General features: G+C 43.5%; 2 protein-coding genes and 1 long non-coding RNA gene across 8 annotated transcripts in view; 1 reads left to right on the top strand and 2 right to left on the bottom strand.

Moving 5' to 3' along the window:
• taf4b (TAF4B RNA polymerase II, TATA box binding protein (TBP)-associated factor) overlaps positions 1 to 5109 on the bottom strand; it is a 98570-nt gene extending 93461 nt beyond the window's left edge. For 4 of the 6 annotated variants that reach the window (XM_044199868.1, XM_044199867.1, XM_044199870.1 and 1 more), the window contains exons 1-6: positions 4956 to 5109; positions 3794 to 4300; positions 3420 to 3541; positions 3178 to 3291; positions 2301 to 2429; positions 1210 to 1332 (exon numbers count right to left, since the gene is read on the bottom strand). In XM_044199868.1, the coding sequence (XP_044055803.1) occupies positions 1210 to 1332; positions 2301 to 2429; positions 3178 to 3291; positions 3420 to 3541; positions 3794 to 4292 (987 nt within the window). In that variant the 5' untranslated portion in view covers positions 4293 to 4300; positions 4956 to 5109. The remainder of the gene's footprint in view (positions 1 to 1209; positions 1333 to 2300; positions 2430 to 3177; positions 3292 to 3419; positions 3542 to 3793; positions 4301 to 4955) is intronic. The other 2 variants (XM_044199865.1, XM_044199869.1) reach the window with 2 other exon arrangements.
• LOC122877798 lies at positions 4305 to 5158 on the top strand. The gene is made up of 2 exons (XR_006378350.1): positions 4305 to 4517; positions 5014 to 5158. It is a non-coding gene; the product is annotated as an uncharacterized LOC122877798 (long non-coding RNA).
• Positions 5159 to 9246: 4088 nt separating this feature from the next.
• ddx10 (DEAD (Asp-Glu-Ala-Asp) box polypeptide 10) lies at positions 9247 to 16653 on the bottom strand. The gene is made up of 2 exons (XM_044200064.1): positions 15143 to 16653; positions 9247 to 11212 (listed from the first exon to the last, which is right to left on the bottom strand). The coding sequence occupies exons 1-2, from the start codon at positions 16490 to 16492 to the stop codon at positions 10043 to 10045; spliced, it is 2520 nt and encodes an 839-aa protein (XP_044055999.1). The 5' UTR covers positions 16493 to 16653; the 3' UTR covers positions 9247 to 10042.
• Positions 16654 to 16813: the final 160 nt, after the last annotated feature.

Genomic DNA, 16813 nt, shown 5'->3' with positions numbered 1-16813 from the left:
TAACACATTTTATCAAGACCTTTATAAACAGACAACCCTGCTTATCAGGATATAAGATCTTTTTTATCTAGTGCTTTTTTTTACCAAAACCTATTTACCCAGGCAAAGTGGGTTTATTAAAAATGGGACATCATCTGACAATCTCCGCAGGTTGCTTCATCTCATGTGGAAAGCTGAAATGATGGTGGTGAGGAACATAAACTGCTTCTAAATGCGGATGATATTTTGCTGCTGTCTAGAAGCCCCGCAACAACCTGCTCACATCCTCACCTTGACTGATGCTTTTTCAGATATAAAGGCCAAAACATCCTCATGTGACAGATAGACAAGATATCTACATGAAAATACGGGGCCCTTCAGTTATGGTAACCTGATGTGCTGAAGAGTTGAACCCTTTCCAAATTAAAAAATAAAATATAATGTGATCTACTATATGACATGTATAATATGAGGTATTGTTCAGTGGTTGGTTCAGATGTACCAATCGTTACATAATAATAATAATATATATCATGTAGAATATATACTGTATAGAACGCTCTGTTATATTCCCTTTGTCCTTGTTTCCTGTTCTTGTCCTGTCTTAGCTGTGGTTTGCTGTGATATTTTGATGTGTGATACATTTTATAAGCTGTGTATGTTTGTATGTATGTTTTTCCTTTTGAAAAACCAATTAAAAACAAACTGGTAAGGTAACTGAAAATACTTGATGAACATTATGCAACTATAAAAGAACAGTATGAGAAGAAGAACAGGGATTTGACAAAAGAATCTTAACTCAAGGTCTACTTACTAGCTTTTATGTAAGGGTCTACTAAATAGCAAGATTTTTTTTTAAATGTTAAATTCTGTTGACAAAAGCAGATCTGATACATGTAGTACTAGCCATCCTCTAATCCAAGAAAGACAAGCAGGTTAAAAACAATGAGACAAGAAGATTTACAGGGCTGAACCGAACAGTTCACAGAATTAGTGGTGGCTGTGTAGGATTGTTTCCGACCTGTGTGATTCACAACATGTTTTTATCTAACGGAATATTCTGCTTCAATCCCTATTTGTTGCCGTTCAGCCTTTCAAAAACAACATTTTCACTGCAGTTAAAAAACGGTTTGCTGTCCCGCTTACTGCACACTGCGGTACTGACGGGGCGGTCTAACAGCACCGTATCATTTATTATTCTACTAAGTGAAGCCAGCTCCTGAGACATACCAGCAGACTCCTGACCAGTCCTCTGACGTTGTTAGCCATGTCGACAGACCTGGAGTCACTGGAGGCCAGCTTGATCAGGGTCACCAGGAAGTTCTTGCACTTCTTCACACTTTCCAGGGTCTCCTGTTGGTGAAATGTCAGGCAACACCCGATCTTGATAAAGGTCAAGTTGGTCAGTCACACACTGCTCTTGTCCCTCTTGTTCTGCTTGTCTGCAACTGAACCATCAGTGTTTAAGCAGCGACTATCTGGATTCTTTGGATCACTGTAAGGTGTCTTCTGTCACCTGCGAAACTCACTTATAAAAATGAATGATGATTGGCAGAATTATATTAAAGCTGACACATGCTGCTAATTGGTACATAAGCCAATGACTGACTTTGTAATTTAACAGTAGTCACTGCCTAAATCGCTGATGCATCAGCTGTAGCAAAATTACATAATGGTGTGAGGAAAATCTACATGTCACACAGAAAATGTACTGGAAGAAACTTTTTTCTGAAAGTAAATCCTCAGAAAGAAATGAACCCATTAAGTGGTAAAATGTACATAGAAGACGGTCAGCGTGTATAACAACAGCACCTCCACCAAAGAAACCTCCAAACTATGGGACTTAACTGCTTTGAACACAACAGCAAGACATCCACAACAACTAGGCATGCTGGGTACATGTTCAGATTATTATTTGGACTACAAATAGTGCCAAACCGGAGACAGTGATTTCATCTCCTCCTTTGTAACATCACTGAACTGTGAAGGGAGTTTGTTATTTTATTTTAGCTCCTTTAACTCTGTAACTCTTAAATAAAATAAATAATGACTGACAGTAAATTAATACTTTCACTCCTTTAGTAGAAGTGGAAGCACTACCAGTAACAATACAAAGGAAGACTTGCCATCGTGCTATTGTGTTTTTTGTTGTTTTTTCGGTAATGACAGCACAAAAATATAAAGCTACCTGCGGAGGGGATGATAGGACTGTTTGTCAATTGCCTTCATGTTGTCCTGGCCAGGTGCTGCAGTTTCAGACTGAAACTGAAGTGAAATCCAAACTGAGGATGCAGTTCGGAGCTGGGACTGGTTAGACTCACCTGAGTAAACGTGGTCGCTGGCTCCTTTTTGGTTTCTGTGTTGACCGCCTGAATGCGAGGCTGGCTCCCCCGCTCAGACACAGCACTGAGGGTTTGGACTACAGCTGGTTTGGGAGCTACGCCAATCATCTGAACAACACAATATAACCTATCACCCCAAAACAGCAGCAGATACACTGACGAAAACGCTAAGGTAACAGGCATGCACGTGCTGGTGACAGTCACTCCTGAGACACAACCGAGACTGAGTCGTGTGTGGGAGCAGCGTGAGCCACACTCACAGCAAAGTGCACATACGACGTGCTAGGATGTGTACTCGGATCGGTTGACTTCAGTCCCACTTGAACTTCACGTGAGTCATTATCATCTGTTGTGTTCACCATAATCATTATTTATGAAAATCTCTTTGCAGTCTGAACAATGCTCATGACCAACCACTTGTTCAAGAGCTCTTTTTGTGAGCGCTTGAAGATTAAAAGGTGCAGTGAAGTGCTGCCTAAAGGGGCGATCACACAGCGGTGCATCTCTGTGTGATCGCCCCAGAACTCATTCAAAGTGAGTAAATAAAACCTCAAGGTGGTTTAGGGATTAAGTCGCTGACCGTGACCCCAGGCTGGGGACCTTTGTTGCATCGCTCTCTCCCTCGTTTCCTGTCAGCTCTCTAGAGCTGTCTAATAAAAGGCATGAAAAGATTTTTTTGTGAGCGAGTCCAACCTAAGCAGTGATCACATTCTTCATCTTTCAGCAGGCTTTCCATTTTTCTGTCAACACCATCAGTATTTATGACAGGTGAGGTTGAGTTGCAGTAACAATGCCTATGGCCAAACACTACATGACCTGCTGTCAGAGACTGGTAAGTGGAAACCAGCTCTTGTACCTTTACCACAGCTGTCTTCTGGACTGGTGCTGGTGCTGGTTGGAAACTGGGAGGGGCTGCCATCCTGATCACTGTCACCTTCTCATGACCTTTATTTCCAGCTGCTGCAGATACCTGAATTCCAGACACGAGTGCTTGTTAAGACCAGAGGAGTACCAATAAGATGTCACTACATTCATCCACTTCAGTATTAAATAAAATGAAAGGAGCACGCACACACACACACGCACACACACACACACCTGCGGGGCCAGTATTCTGGGCACTTGGCCACTGACACCTCTTGGTCCCTGCTGAGCGTGTGCCAAAGCCTGCTGGGATACCAGCATCAGCTGACCACTATCACTGCGGATCAACATCATACCTGCCAGAATGAGAGTCCAAAATCACTTACTACTGTCATTAATTGCTTTGTCCTGAAAAGAGAGTGCTGGGTAAGGTATATGTTTGTGTACTTCGTGGACCAAACATAGTACAGACACAGCACGTGGCAGACTCCTCAACAGTAACACAGACTAAACGGTCTACTGAAAATAAAAATTAGAATACAAACGTAACAGTGGGCAAATCACGAGTTATGGGACTAGAATCTAGACCACAAACAGTTGTAGCTCACCTGGTGGTATCTGGATATTGGCTGGGAGCTGCGGGGAAGCAGTCTGTGGCAGCCGAGGGGCCACAGTGACCGGCTGGGGAGCTGCTGCCCTTGGTACAGTTATCACCACCGTCCTTCCTGAGGTTGTGGCCTGGTTCATGGAGGCCAGCTGACTCAAAGCTGGTTTTGTTACCTGTGGTTGGCTGTTAACACTCACTCCTCCTGAGGGGGGCACCTTTGCTACCACCATGACAGAAGGAGAGGACGTCTGAAGCCCTGGGACCGTGACTGTAGAGGAGGTGGATTGGTGGCCCTGGCCAGTGGGGATGATTTTAGGTGGGGCAAACATAGAGTCGCCCCTTGAGACACCTGCAGCAGTGTGGGGGGGTTGCACAGCAGCCACGGGTCCACATTTGGCTGGGACCTGTAAAATCTTGACTTGAATAGAGGGGTCTCCATCTGCTGCTGCCTCGCAGGACTCCAGCTTCTGGGCTTCATTAACCACGTTATTTGTGGCCATAATTATTTCTGAATGGAAGAACAATGCGATGTTATACAACGTTAATCCAAAAATATGAAATGCTAAAGCGAGAGTTCGTTTGTTTTCCCACTGCTGGCACGGTGTGTGATGCTAGGTGAACACAACACGTGGTCGAAGCCCAGTGAAAACACGCTGCGGCGCCAGCACGCTGCCTTCCGGCCGCCGCCGCCGCCGCCGCCCTGCAGTTCAGCTGTCCGGCGCCAAGTAAGTTACGGACATTATGCAGCAATTCAACCACTTCAACTGTGTACTTTAAACTTCCACATTCGCTACCAGCTGTTAATCACCCAACTTAACGTAGGCTACGTGTTGTTTTACAGAAAGCTAGCTACAGGTATACGTTAAGTTCCGTTAGCTAGCCAAGTTATCAAGCGAAAAGATTTAGTACTTTTGTACTTGATTTCTGTTTGTTTGGTGCATGCAAGTTATGTTTGCCGATTTACTAACTAGCGTTAAGAGTTTCTGCTTTAGATAAGGCCAAGTTAGACATAGCTTAACGTTATATATAACATTAAAATCATCATTGACAGGCAATATGAACATTAACGTTAGCTAACGTTATGCGATACGTTTCGCTGCCCGATTTTGAACAGAGTTTGACGTTATATTATCCAAAGGAACAAACGTTCCTAGTGAAATTACCGTTGGAGTGACGTTCGCTGAAATGGCTACACCTTTGTCATGACTAACATCCACCCAGGAGCCGGAGGAGAGGGCGTCCTGAGCTCAGCCGCGGGAGCCTTAGGCGGTCCGGTGCTGCGTTTGCTGCACACAGGAAAGATGGGCGCACCGTGATTAGCTACGGCTGGAAAAAATCGAATCATTAATAAATGATTTTATTACAATTTCTGTGTGTTGGATATATGTGGCAGAATGAATGTGAACTGACTGAAAAAGGGAAACTTGTATTATGAACTCTAGCAGTAGTTTCCCGCCAGTTTCACGTGCAGCACTCAGCACTTCTAAAGCAAATACTGTGATATCAAGTACAATTTGACAATGACCTGAAGAGTTTTGTCTGACAAAATGCTGTGGAACAATAACAATAATTTCATTTAATTAATAATCAGTGTAAGTATTTTATATCAAATTTGGTATGCATTTGCCATAGGAATAGTTCGTTCCATTCACAGCCCTTGCTTGCTGAAAGATGGCATAACGTGTCAAAGAAGCCAAGGTGTCTCTGAAAACAGATATACATATCCATGAGAATGATACTGCCTTTAAAGTTTCAGTAATCAGAGGCAGTAATCATCACGGAATATATATACAATGGTTTAACATTAAGAATTTCAAATTAGAATATTTCAACATACGATGGTATTAATAAAACGTGCCCATGCCTTGATGCTGCACCATTTACTGCATTGTAGACCACCGTGCACAGCTACTCATTAACATACATGTTGAGCTGGAACTGATCAGACAGGGGAGGACCCTTCCTAGACTCATATGGCTCACATATTTACATTTTCACAGGTTCATCTACAGCAGGACTTCATGAGGAAGAGTGTCTGTCAGAGCACGACAGAACATTAGTATAGGTTAGGAAACAGGTGTTCCAAACATCCCAAACTGCTATTTATTACATCAAACCCACATTAAACAGACTACAGAGCATTCAACCACTCCTGAATGCAGTACACTTTTACACAGACATGAAGCCAATCTAAAGGCATACTAAGACCATGGGGTTCCAAGTCGCAATAGGGTCGAGCCTGGGAAGAAAAGCCTGCATTTAATTCACTATATAGAAAGCATAAGATGTTTATATTTACTTGACAAAGGTCACAATATGCAAATGTACGTTTCTACAATGACATGGTTTACCAACGCATGTGTCCAAATATAGAACCAAAAATGCTTTCAAATTTAACTCCAAACACTAACAAATGAAAAGACTAAAATTCTCATAATGCAGTTAAGGATTAATATACCATGAAAAATGTACTTTTGACAGGACTTGTACTGCTTTTGACTCCAATGTATTCAGTTACCATCACTTCTGTATGGCAAACCAATTCCTGCTGTTCATGGAGGAACTTTTGAGCATGGAAATAGGTGGAAGCTGTTTATTAGTTACTCTACCGCCACCTGCTGGAGACAGATGTGTCATACGTACATAGCTTTACATCTGACTCTTTCAACTCTGTAAGGAAAAGGAAAATCCCTGAGAAATCACTGGTCCCAGTGGAATACATTGTCTCATGGTAATCATACTATAAAAACCTTTCTGAGATTTGTTTTTTGTCATGAGGCCATGCCTACGGAGTGCTTTGACGATTATGGAAGTGGACAATTTGACATTTTTTTTCATCAAGACAGTTGATCCACTTTCACTGGACCTGCAAGTCAGAGGGCCAAGAACCAAATCCCTTTACAGAATTTGTGGTTTTAAGTTTTAAAACTGCTCTGGCATTGTGGTTAAGAGTCAGTGAGGGATGATCCATGTTTCTTAGTGAACCACAGTTGATTAAAATTGATAATCAAATCATACTGTTTCTGTAGTCACTCCTTGAGTGGGGCAACTTGTTGGAACAGTCAACAAAAGTCTTCGTCTCAGCAAAGAATCTCTACAAGCACTGCAGGAGCAAGACAGAACGTGTTGCAGGTGGGATATGTAAGGACGTTTTTTATAAAGAAATAAAGAAATGGGGACGGGTACAAATAACTTTTATTTTCTTTCTATATATTTCTTCTTCCCCTTACTCCTAAATATTCTGATTTTATAATACTAAGAATCGCTTATGATGAAATCAAGGAAACCGGGCCATCTAGAGTCATGATCTTTGTGGTGATTTAGCATACTGCCTATCAATCATTATTTTTTTAATTTTCTTTTTTATCCTGTCTATATCTGTTGGTATCTACTCATTTATTGTTTTTCTCCTTTTTTGTATACTGCTAACATGGGCCTCTGCAGTCAAACTGCTCTTTCTATGTTTCTACACACTATATTAAATGTAATAAAAATGGTCAAAAATACCGTTTTTAATCACCTGAGTGAGGAGCATAATGAGTGCTGTTGTCATTTTGGAACTCCACGGGCTACACATAAAAAAGTAAATATTTAGGGGAAAATGTATATTTTACTCAGATTTGGTCACAAGAAAAAAACATGAGGATCTTCTTGAATCACATCAAGTGTACTTTGCACATACAGTACAGGTGTTCATGCAACTGTGTACAAACCATGTACAGTATATTTTCTATCTATATCACACAATGTGATTATTTGGAGAATGATCAGACTGGTGAATTCAATGAAATTTTATTTATATAGCGGCGATTCATAACAGAAGTTATCTCATTGCACTTTTCCTATAGAGCAGGTCTAGACCGAACTCTTTATAATATTAATTACAGAGACCCAACAAATCCCACCATGAGCAAGCACTTGGCGACAGTGGCAAGGAAAAACTTTGAAGAGGCAGAAACCTTGGACAGAACCAGATTCAGGGAGGGCGGCCATGTTAGGTTTTGAGAAAGAGCATATAGTAGCACAATGCTCCAAATAGAATTTAAAATAATCCTAATGGTAATATTAATAAATTAATAATAGGAATGACAGCTATAGGAATAATAATGTCAGCATCAGTAACAGAGCCAATAACAACAACTGTAGTAGCAGTTGTCGAGCAGGAACACAGGGGCTGCAGGTAGCCCACAACCACAGATCCAGTCTCTGCAGCTCTGGAGGCAGAAATACCTGCTGAAAGCGACAGAAGGAGAGAGGAGAGAAACGAGAAAGCACAGAACTGCGGGAGAGAGAAGATGTCGAGTTAGTAACATGCAGTAATGGAATAAAAATGCACACAGATGGAGAGGGAGAGGAGCTCAGTGCATCATGGGAAGTCTCCCAGCAGTCTAGGCCTATAGCAGCATAACTAAGGGATGGTTCAGGACTCACCCAAGCCAGCCCTAACTATAAGCTTTATCAAAGAGGAAAATCTTAAGCTTACTTTTAAATGTGGAGATGGTGTCTGCCTCCTGAACTCAAACTGGGATCTGATTCCACAGGAGCGGAGCTTGATAACTGAAGGCTCTGGCTCCCATTCTACCTTTGGAGGCTCTAGGAACCACAAGTAACCCTGCATCCTGGGAGCGCAGTGTTCTAGTCAGATAATAAGGTATTATGAGATCTTTAAGATATGATGGTGCCTGACCATTAAGAGCTTTGTAGGTGAGGAGAAGGATTTTGAATTCTATTCTGGATTTTACAGGGAGCCAGTGCAGAGAAGCTAATATTGGAGAGATATGATCTCTTTTCCTAGTTCTTGTCAGTACACGTACCACAGCTTTCTGGATCAACTGGAGAGTCTTAAGGGATTTATTCGGGCAGCCGGATAATAAGGAATTGCAGTAATCCAGCCTAGAAGTAAGAAATGCATGGACCAATGGGTTGGTATAGTGTAAAAAAATAATATCATCATCAGATGTTTTTCCCCATGCTCTTCAAGAGAATTTGGATGCTCTCGTCTGCTGTTGTATAGCTTTCAAACAAAAACACCCCAGAATATTCTTTGTACTGTTTTCCACTATTAACTTTTACTAATTGTGTGTATATATATATATATATATATATATATATATATATATATATATATATATATATATATATATATATATATATATATATATATATATATATATATATACACAGTCTGTCGTGCAAACATTTCCCAGGTTTTATTTGGCAGCAAAGACACAATTGCTGCTATTTAATTCTGTGATTCAGAGAGAAAAAGCTCTGCTTCTTCTCCTTTGTGTGTGATGTTCCATTGTGTGCTGTAGAATTAAATGGCCTTAACTCATCACAGTCTTAACTACTGAGCTTCCAATCCTACAAATCTCCACAAATATTAATGCAGCTCTCATGAGTGTGAAGTCCACAGTCAAATTCAATTTCAAACCACTAAACTGAACACTGAAGTGAGCAATACAATTTCTTTAATAGAATAACTCAATATCCAAATTCATCCCAAAACGGTGATAGCGTTCTTGGTACATACTTTGATAACATAAAAAAGACAGTTAGATCATGTTAATTATTCAATGCATGTCATTAATTACAAGACCTCCAGTCCCTTTGATGATGATGATGATGAAGTTTTACATTTCTCACTGATTTGAAGTGGGCAGTTGAAAAGGTGAGGTGGGGTTACCTACTTCTGTGAACCAATCAGGATTTAACAAAATTTGAATCAAAATGTGGTGACAGTTGATGGGTTGTTTGGTAATTGTCAATCAAATCACAAACCACACCCACACAGTTCTGATGAAACAGATTTGCTGAGTTTGAGTGTGAATCTCTCAACAAATAATATTTTAAGATGTTTTTAACGTTAATTGTTGCTCATTTAGTCATATATTTAATGTTATAGACAAATAAGATTTGAAGCCAAGTTTTTAGGGGCTTTAATGATGAGACAGTATAGGCTGCATTATGGGATCCAGTATTTTGGAGCTTGACCATACCATGAACTAAAAGTCAGGATACCTTGGCCTCTGATGCGTCAGTCTCGGCCAGTCTTTCTTAAATGTGTCTCTTGTGAGGCCTCCAAGTGCATGGAAGTGCACGAATGTGAACACAATACAAACTGAAAAACTGGGTAGAATTAGCATGTAGTCTGGAATTGGGAAACAGCTTCTGTGCTTCAACCTTTTCTCAACTGTTGAGTTCCTAATGTTTGTAAACCCTCCCTAAATCCCCCGAATCTCTAGTTTCTCTACCTCCGTCCTCCTAGCAGATGTAAGACTAACTCTTCGTCTTCAGCCAGAGAGAGACCAGTGTCCAGAGCTATGTGCTCATCATCCTGCTGCCTCACTTTCTTCCTCTTCCCCACTGTGAGCTCCTTCTCTTCCTCATCACTGCTTTCACTGTTGTGCTGCCGTTTAGCTGACCTTATCTCCTCCTCCTCCTCGGAGCGCAGTTTGTCAGGGTCCGGCAGGGTGCTCGGGTCAAACTCGTCTTCGCTGTGATTGGCCAGGTACGCCACCACCTCGTCTTCCTCCTCGTCAGATTTCTGTCCGTGCAGCTTGCTGGCCTCCCTCCTGGCTGCCTTCGCCTTCAGCCTCTTTTCTCTGTGTTTGGCTTTCACTTTGCGGCTGTACTCCTGCTTGTCAAACTCCTGGTCCTCGCGTTTCAGCCTCTCCCTGGCCTTCTCCACGTCGATACCCGAAACCTCCTCCTCCTCTTCCTCCTCTTCTCCAGTCACTGCCCGCTGGACTGGCGGCCACAGCTGCACAGCCTGTCCTTCTTCGTTGAAAGCCACTTTGGTGTTGACTTGAAAGTTTCTCTTGACGACCTTTTTGGCTTCTTTGAACTTTGTCTCTTTTTCCGTTTTCATTTTGAAACTCTTGACAGGTTCCTCCGGACTCGCCTGGTCCCCTGTCAGATTGAAGACATCCTTTCTTTTGACTGTCAGCAGGTCCAAATCTCTAAGATCATCATCATCATCCCCACTGTCATCATCTGCACCCAAAGGTAGTGTCTTGAACTGATCCACTTCTTCATTACCACTTTCCTCATCATCACCTGAATCTTCTGACTCAGAGCTCCGACTTTCCTCATGAGGAACGTTTCCTTTCAGCTGGGCCTTGAAGCTCCTCAGCTCTTCCTCTTCTTCAGACTGCTCCTCCTCTCTCTGTCCTTTCTCAGCTCTCTGTGCCTGAGCTTTATTTAAGAAGCGCACCCTTGGAGCCACAGCGAGGCCCAGAGAAACAGCGTACTCCTGAATCTGGAGCTGAAAGACATCAAACACCTCTTTGTTCTTCATCAGGTAGACGGAGCGTAGGTAGGAAACAAAACACCTCTGAGCTCTCTCCTTCTGCTCCTTCTCCTGGGCCAGGAAGGCCTCCAGCTTCTGCTGGACATTCTGCAGTTTGTCTGTGTTCACCTAGAAATCAATCAAACAATGAAATGAATGAATACAGATGCTGACTACTGCATTGTTGTTGTTGTTGTTGTTGTTGTTGTGAGGAGAACTCAAATCTGTTTGTTTGTTTGTTTGTGTTGCAATTAAAAGGTACCCTGAGGAGTTTTTGACGACTAACAGCACTGGGGAGCACTATTTTGTCGAGGTGGTAGTTATTTTGGGAGTATCTCAGGTCCCACACAAAAAGTCCACAGGGTGCGTTAAAGACAACATTCTTTTCTCCCAACCTCCATTCAGTTACCTGGCAACTGAAAGGTCTATCAATGTTGCAAAACACAAATCAGACTAAGCCATCTAACAGTAGTGTACACTAAATAACCTGTGAAATTTTTTTATATATGATATATTATATATATATATATATATATATATATATATATATATATATATATATATAGGTGCGGCTGGATAGCTCAATTGGTAAGTCACAGGACTTTCACACGGGTTCGAATCCCCTCGGGACGCATTGAGCAATGACCATCATCCAGTGTGGAAAGGCTGGATAGCTCGATTTGATAGGCCACGGGACACTCACGGGGGAACAAGGGTTCGAATCCCCCTCGGGGCGCAATGAGCAATGACCCATCATCCAGTGTCCTTAGGCAAGACCCTTCACGCTGCTGCCTACCTCATGATGATGATGAGTGACGATGAAATGATTGACATGCCGGCTCAGACGTCGCCCGGCCAAACAAGGTCTGCGTCAGGTGTTGGGGAACCAGGGCATCGAGACGACAAATGGGCTACTGGAACAAGACGGAAATGGGCGAGATGCGATAACAAGGCTCTGTTGGAATGCTACTACTCCAGTAACCCTAGTCATAGGGGTTACATGCACAGGATGTGGGATGAATGGTTACTTCGAAACCCACAATCGAGGCTTACGGCAAAGCAACTAGTAGCTCAGTGTTCCAACATCCACAAGCGGCAACTGCTATCACAACTTGAGATTGACGAGGTACAACACAAATGCTACGGCAAGGGGGAGCCAGGACTACAGGTCAGAGGGGAGCATCCAGCAGCTCCCCAACCAGAGATTGGGTACGAAGCCCCAAGAGAAATCACGCTGAACGAGGCAGCGACTGACCTGAAAGATAAGATCATGGCGAGGATGAATACAAGGCAACCCCGACGCCAACTACAACGGCTAAGTGAAGTACCATCAGAAAGTCTCGAAGATGTGAATGCAGCATTGAGAGCGATCCCTACCACAACCATCACTGAAACCAATGAGCTGATATACGCCTCAGCAGCAGTGATCCTAGAGATGCTTGGCTACAAGAGCAACCATGGGAGCCATGAGAGACAATACCCACCATGGAAACGAAGGTTGGAGGCAAAAAATCAAGGAGGCCCGGAGAGAAGTGAGCCAACTGACAGAGGCTGAGAGAGGTGCAATGAGAAAGCAAGTACCCAAGAAGTACAACCAGATGCCTCGAAACTGCCAAACAAAGGCTCCAAGCCTTGGCCAGCCGCCTAAAGAGATACACGAGAGATAATGAAGCCAGAAGAATAAACCGGCTGTTCGCAACTCAACCTCCCTGAACAGAATCCAGTCACCATCACAGCGGCAGACATCCAAGAAAGAGTCTCAGGTATGAAGAACTGGACAGCACCGGGCCCTGACAGGATCCACACCTATTGTCCTACCAATGGCTAGAGCGGGCCGGACTGAAGGACAGCACAGAGGCACTCATCATGGCTGCACAGGAGCAGGCCCTGAGCACCAGAGCAATAGAGGCCCAGATCTACCACACCAGACAAGACCAAAGGTGTAGGCTGTGCAAAGAGGCCCCTGAGACAATCCAGCACATAACTGCAGGGTGTAAGATGCTGGCAGAGAAAGCATACATGGAGCATTGGAGCACTCGGGGCAGTGACCCCCAAACTGGAGGAGTGGCTACAGCAGAACCTTGGAAGAACACCAGACATCTCGGTCCAGAAGAGTGCAGTACTAGGAACAGCAAAGATACTGCGCAGAACCCTCAAGCTCCCAGGCCTCTGGTAGAGGACCCGAGCTCGAAGGATGAGACGGAGGGTGAAGGACAAAGTTTTTTACATATATAAAAAACACTCTGCAGTCAACTAGATTTTAAAGCCATCACTGAATGGGAGTATCAATTCCCAGAGTCATGAAATCACTCACTGTGGTGTTGGATATATTTCAAGGTGAAGAGAACTGCTACTATGGCAGTCTCCTACAAACAGTGGAAATTCGGATGTCCAAGACGCTGGCACTGCGAGACGGGTTCTCCCGGATGACAGCAGGTCTGCCTGATGCCTTAGTACAGGTTGGCCTATAGTGGGTATAGTTTGAAATCTGAAAGTCTAATGCATGGGGTTTTTGTGAAACCGCAGATTTAGGTCACAATCTCTCCCTAACTCACATGACGCTCGCACTGCGTTAATTAATCTAGCAATGCATTCAGTTCCAACCTAGAAACATTAGCCCAACAGGGTTCAACGTTAAGGGGTTTTATTTCCACTTGGGCATGTGGGTCAGAAATCTATTTGCCCAAAGTAAATTTTACTTGCCCCTATACAAAATGTTTTATTTATTAGCGGTTATCAAATAAGAACAAAAACCGTAGTTAATTGTCATGTTTAATCTTTAGAAATAAAGTAAATGAATCAGAACAAGGACAGAGTGTGTCATAGATGCAAAGCAACAAACATTCTTGCATATCGAACATGGTATGACCCCCCCCTTCTCCCCAGAGATGGGCTCCTTAACTGTGAGTGCGTGATAAATAAATAATAATAAATAAAACGACCCAAACACTGATGATGAATGACTACTTTAGAACTGGGAACAAATTAATATTAGAATTGCTTAAAGGGTTGGTTCACCAAATTACAAAAAATCTGAGATGCACCAATATGGAATTTCAGGGCAGATACTGATACAATAACCGATAATATTAATATTACAAATGCAAATATATGAAGAGGAATATTTTTAGATTGACAAGTTTATTTTTGGAATACATCACCAGTATTCTTCAGCGTTCACCATCCCTTGAATAAAGAGTACATTCATTTATTGTAAGCGTGTTTGTAATGACATTACTTTTTTTTTTAATATGTAGACTAATTAATGCCAGACTTTTCCTTATGACAAGCAAAAACTATTAGAATGACTTCACATACTGTTGAAATAATTAATGTTGTCCTACAGCTGCAGGCCTTTTTCCTTAATTTGGCTAACAGCCCTGTGGCATCATTCTTCTACTGCTTTCGACAGAAAAAACAGTCCCTGTACAAATGAAAGGCACTGAGGTTTTGGACGAAATTAAATTCCACTGAACTCCATTGCATTGGGATGGAGGAAGAATTCTCAGATGGATATGAACGCATGTGTTTTTTTGTCATCATTAATGTTGTTTTTTTAGTCAAGCGACCTTTTAAATACATTTACATCAATCATGAAGTCAAAAGGTATTACATTTCTCCTCTCAGAAACATGTCTGAGTGATAACACTGCATATTCTCATTTAGTTTGCATTCCCGTAGAGAGAAGAGTGTTACTGGAAACTATTCAGCTTTATTGTTTTGAAACATGACTTTCCACTAGAGCTAGACACATAAAATGATTTCAATTATTGTAAACCGCCAGCCCGCTTTTTTACAGTATTTTTTTTATGGTGCGTAATCTAATTTAATACAGGACAGAGTGTCCGAGCGTTGTGAGGTTGTCCGTTTATTGTCCTGTGTCCATTCTTTAAACTGAGTGTTAACCATGAACTGTACGTTCCAATCAAATACAATATCAACACAAACTGCAGCCTAAAAATGCCCATACTGTACTGGGCCGCATTACATTGTACCCTGGTTTCTGTTTTTCCGCTCACTTTGTGTATATTGTGACACTGTGGACATACAAGGTCTAACCTGGATCTTATTGATGGGAACCTTCTTCTCCTGCAGCTGGCCCACCATGCCCTTCTCTTCTGAGGGAAGCAGCAGCAGCAGGGCCTCTCCCCCCTCTTTGTACCTGGCAGTCCGGCCCACCCTGTGGATGTAGGTGTCTGCATCCTCCGGACAGTCAAACTGCAGCACCCAGTTGACGGCGGGGAAGTCCAGGCCTCTGGCGGCAATGTCGGTGGCGAGGAGCACAGCATTCTGCTTTCTGAGGAAATCATTGTAGACCTCCACTCTCTTCATCTGCTGCTGCTTGCCATGCAAAGCCAGGACGGGCATGCCGGGTCTGAGGCGGCAGAGGGCCCGGAACAGGAACTGCACCTCCTTGCAGCAGGCAAAGAAGACAATGATCTTCTTCTTCAGGTGGCTCTTGATGAATGAGTAGAGCACGTTGACCTTCTGGTGGAGCTCACACACCACGTAGCTCTGCTCCAGGGTGGCCGGGGTGCTGAACTTGGCCTTCTCGTGAACCCACACGTACTCTGGGTCTTTGAGGCTGAGCCGGGCCAGGTCTTTGACCGACTTGGTCTGCGTGGCGGAGAACAGCAGCGTCTGCCGGGACTTGGGAAGATTCTCCACGATTGCGTTGAGTGTATCCGCGAAGCCCATGTCCAGGATGCGGTCCGCCTCGTCCAGGACTAGCATATGGAGGTTAGAGGCGTGGAAGGTGGCCGTCTCGTCCATGTGCTGGAGCAGCCGGCCCGGGGTGCAGATGACGATGTTGGTGCGGTGGATCCTCTCCGACTCGCTCTTGACGTCCTTCCCGCCGATGATGAGCCCCGCGGAGAACTCGTGGTTCTTGCCCACCTTGCGGAGGACTTCGAAGGTCTGGTAGGCGAGCTCTCTGGTGGGGGATATGATGAGAGCACCGAGGCCGTCCATGGAGCTCCACTGCTGGCGGTACAGACACTCCAGCACCGGTATGAGGAAGGCTAAAGTCTTCCCACAGCCAGTCTTAGCCGCGCCGAGAACATCTTTACCTTGCAAAGCGAAGCCGATAGTCTGTCTCTGGATCTCAGTGGGCTGTCTGTACTGAGCCCCCTGCAGACCTAACAAGGTTTTCTTTGAAATGGGGAAGTCTGAAAACTTGACAGCCTCCTTGGTGTTTATGTCGCCGTACCTGCTAACAAGCCTGTCGATGTACTCCCGTTCGACCTGCCACTCCGGCTTCTTCTTCTGCGCTCTCTCTCGCTTCACTCGTGCTTTCGTCTTGTTGTATTTTTTCTTCCATTTCTCAAAGTTTTTGACGGGGTCGGCGCCGTCCTTCATCTTCGCGGGTTTGGGTTTCTTCCCGAAAGAGTTTGAGCCTTTTTTCTCCATGATTTAAGATAAAGAGAATTAAAACACACAGGCTGCACCTTCTGGTAAACAGCGTGGAGAAAACAGCTCTTTGTCGCATTTAGCATGACGTGAGAATCACGCGACACCCATCTAGCCGTGGTTGTATTTTTGCCCTGTACTTCACCTGCCAGGTAGCATGTCAAATACAAATAGCATCGACTCTGGTCACATGACCATTAAAATGACGTGAAGAAAAGACGTCCATATATGAATTATTCTGGCACACTTCTCTGGAAATATCGCTCTATCACAACAAACAAACACAGTTCCAAGGTGAAATGATCAGAACTGTCCAGCGTC

Source organism: Siniperca chuatsi, linkage group LG6 (assembly GCF_020085105.1).
Source record: "Siniperca chuatsi isolate FFG_IHB_CAS linkage group LG6, ASM2008510v1, whole genome shotgun sequence".
Taxonomy (NCBI): domain Eukaryota; kingdom Metazoa; phylum Chordata; class Actinopteri; order Centrarchiformes; family Sinipercidae; genus Siniperca; species Siniperca chuatsi.
This window is presented reverse-complemented; position numbering and strand designations above follow the sequence as displayed.

Excerpts from the sequence above, each read along its gene's own strand:
- ddx10 (XM_044200064.1), bottom strand. The coding sequence starts at position 16,492 with ATGGAGAAAAAAGGCTCAAACTCTTTCGGGAAGAAACCCAAACCCGCG. Across the intron at positions 11,213-15,142 it reads TTCCCATCAATAAGATCCAG|GTGAACACAGACAAACTGCA; the intron begins GTTAGACCTTGT and ends ATTGATTTCTAG.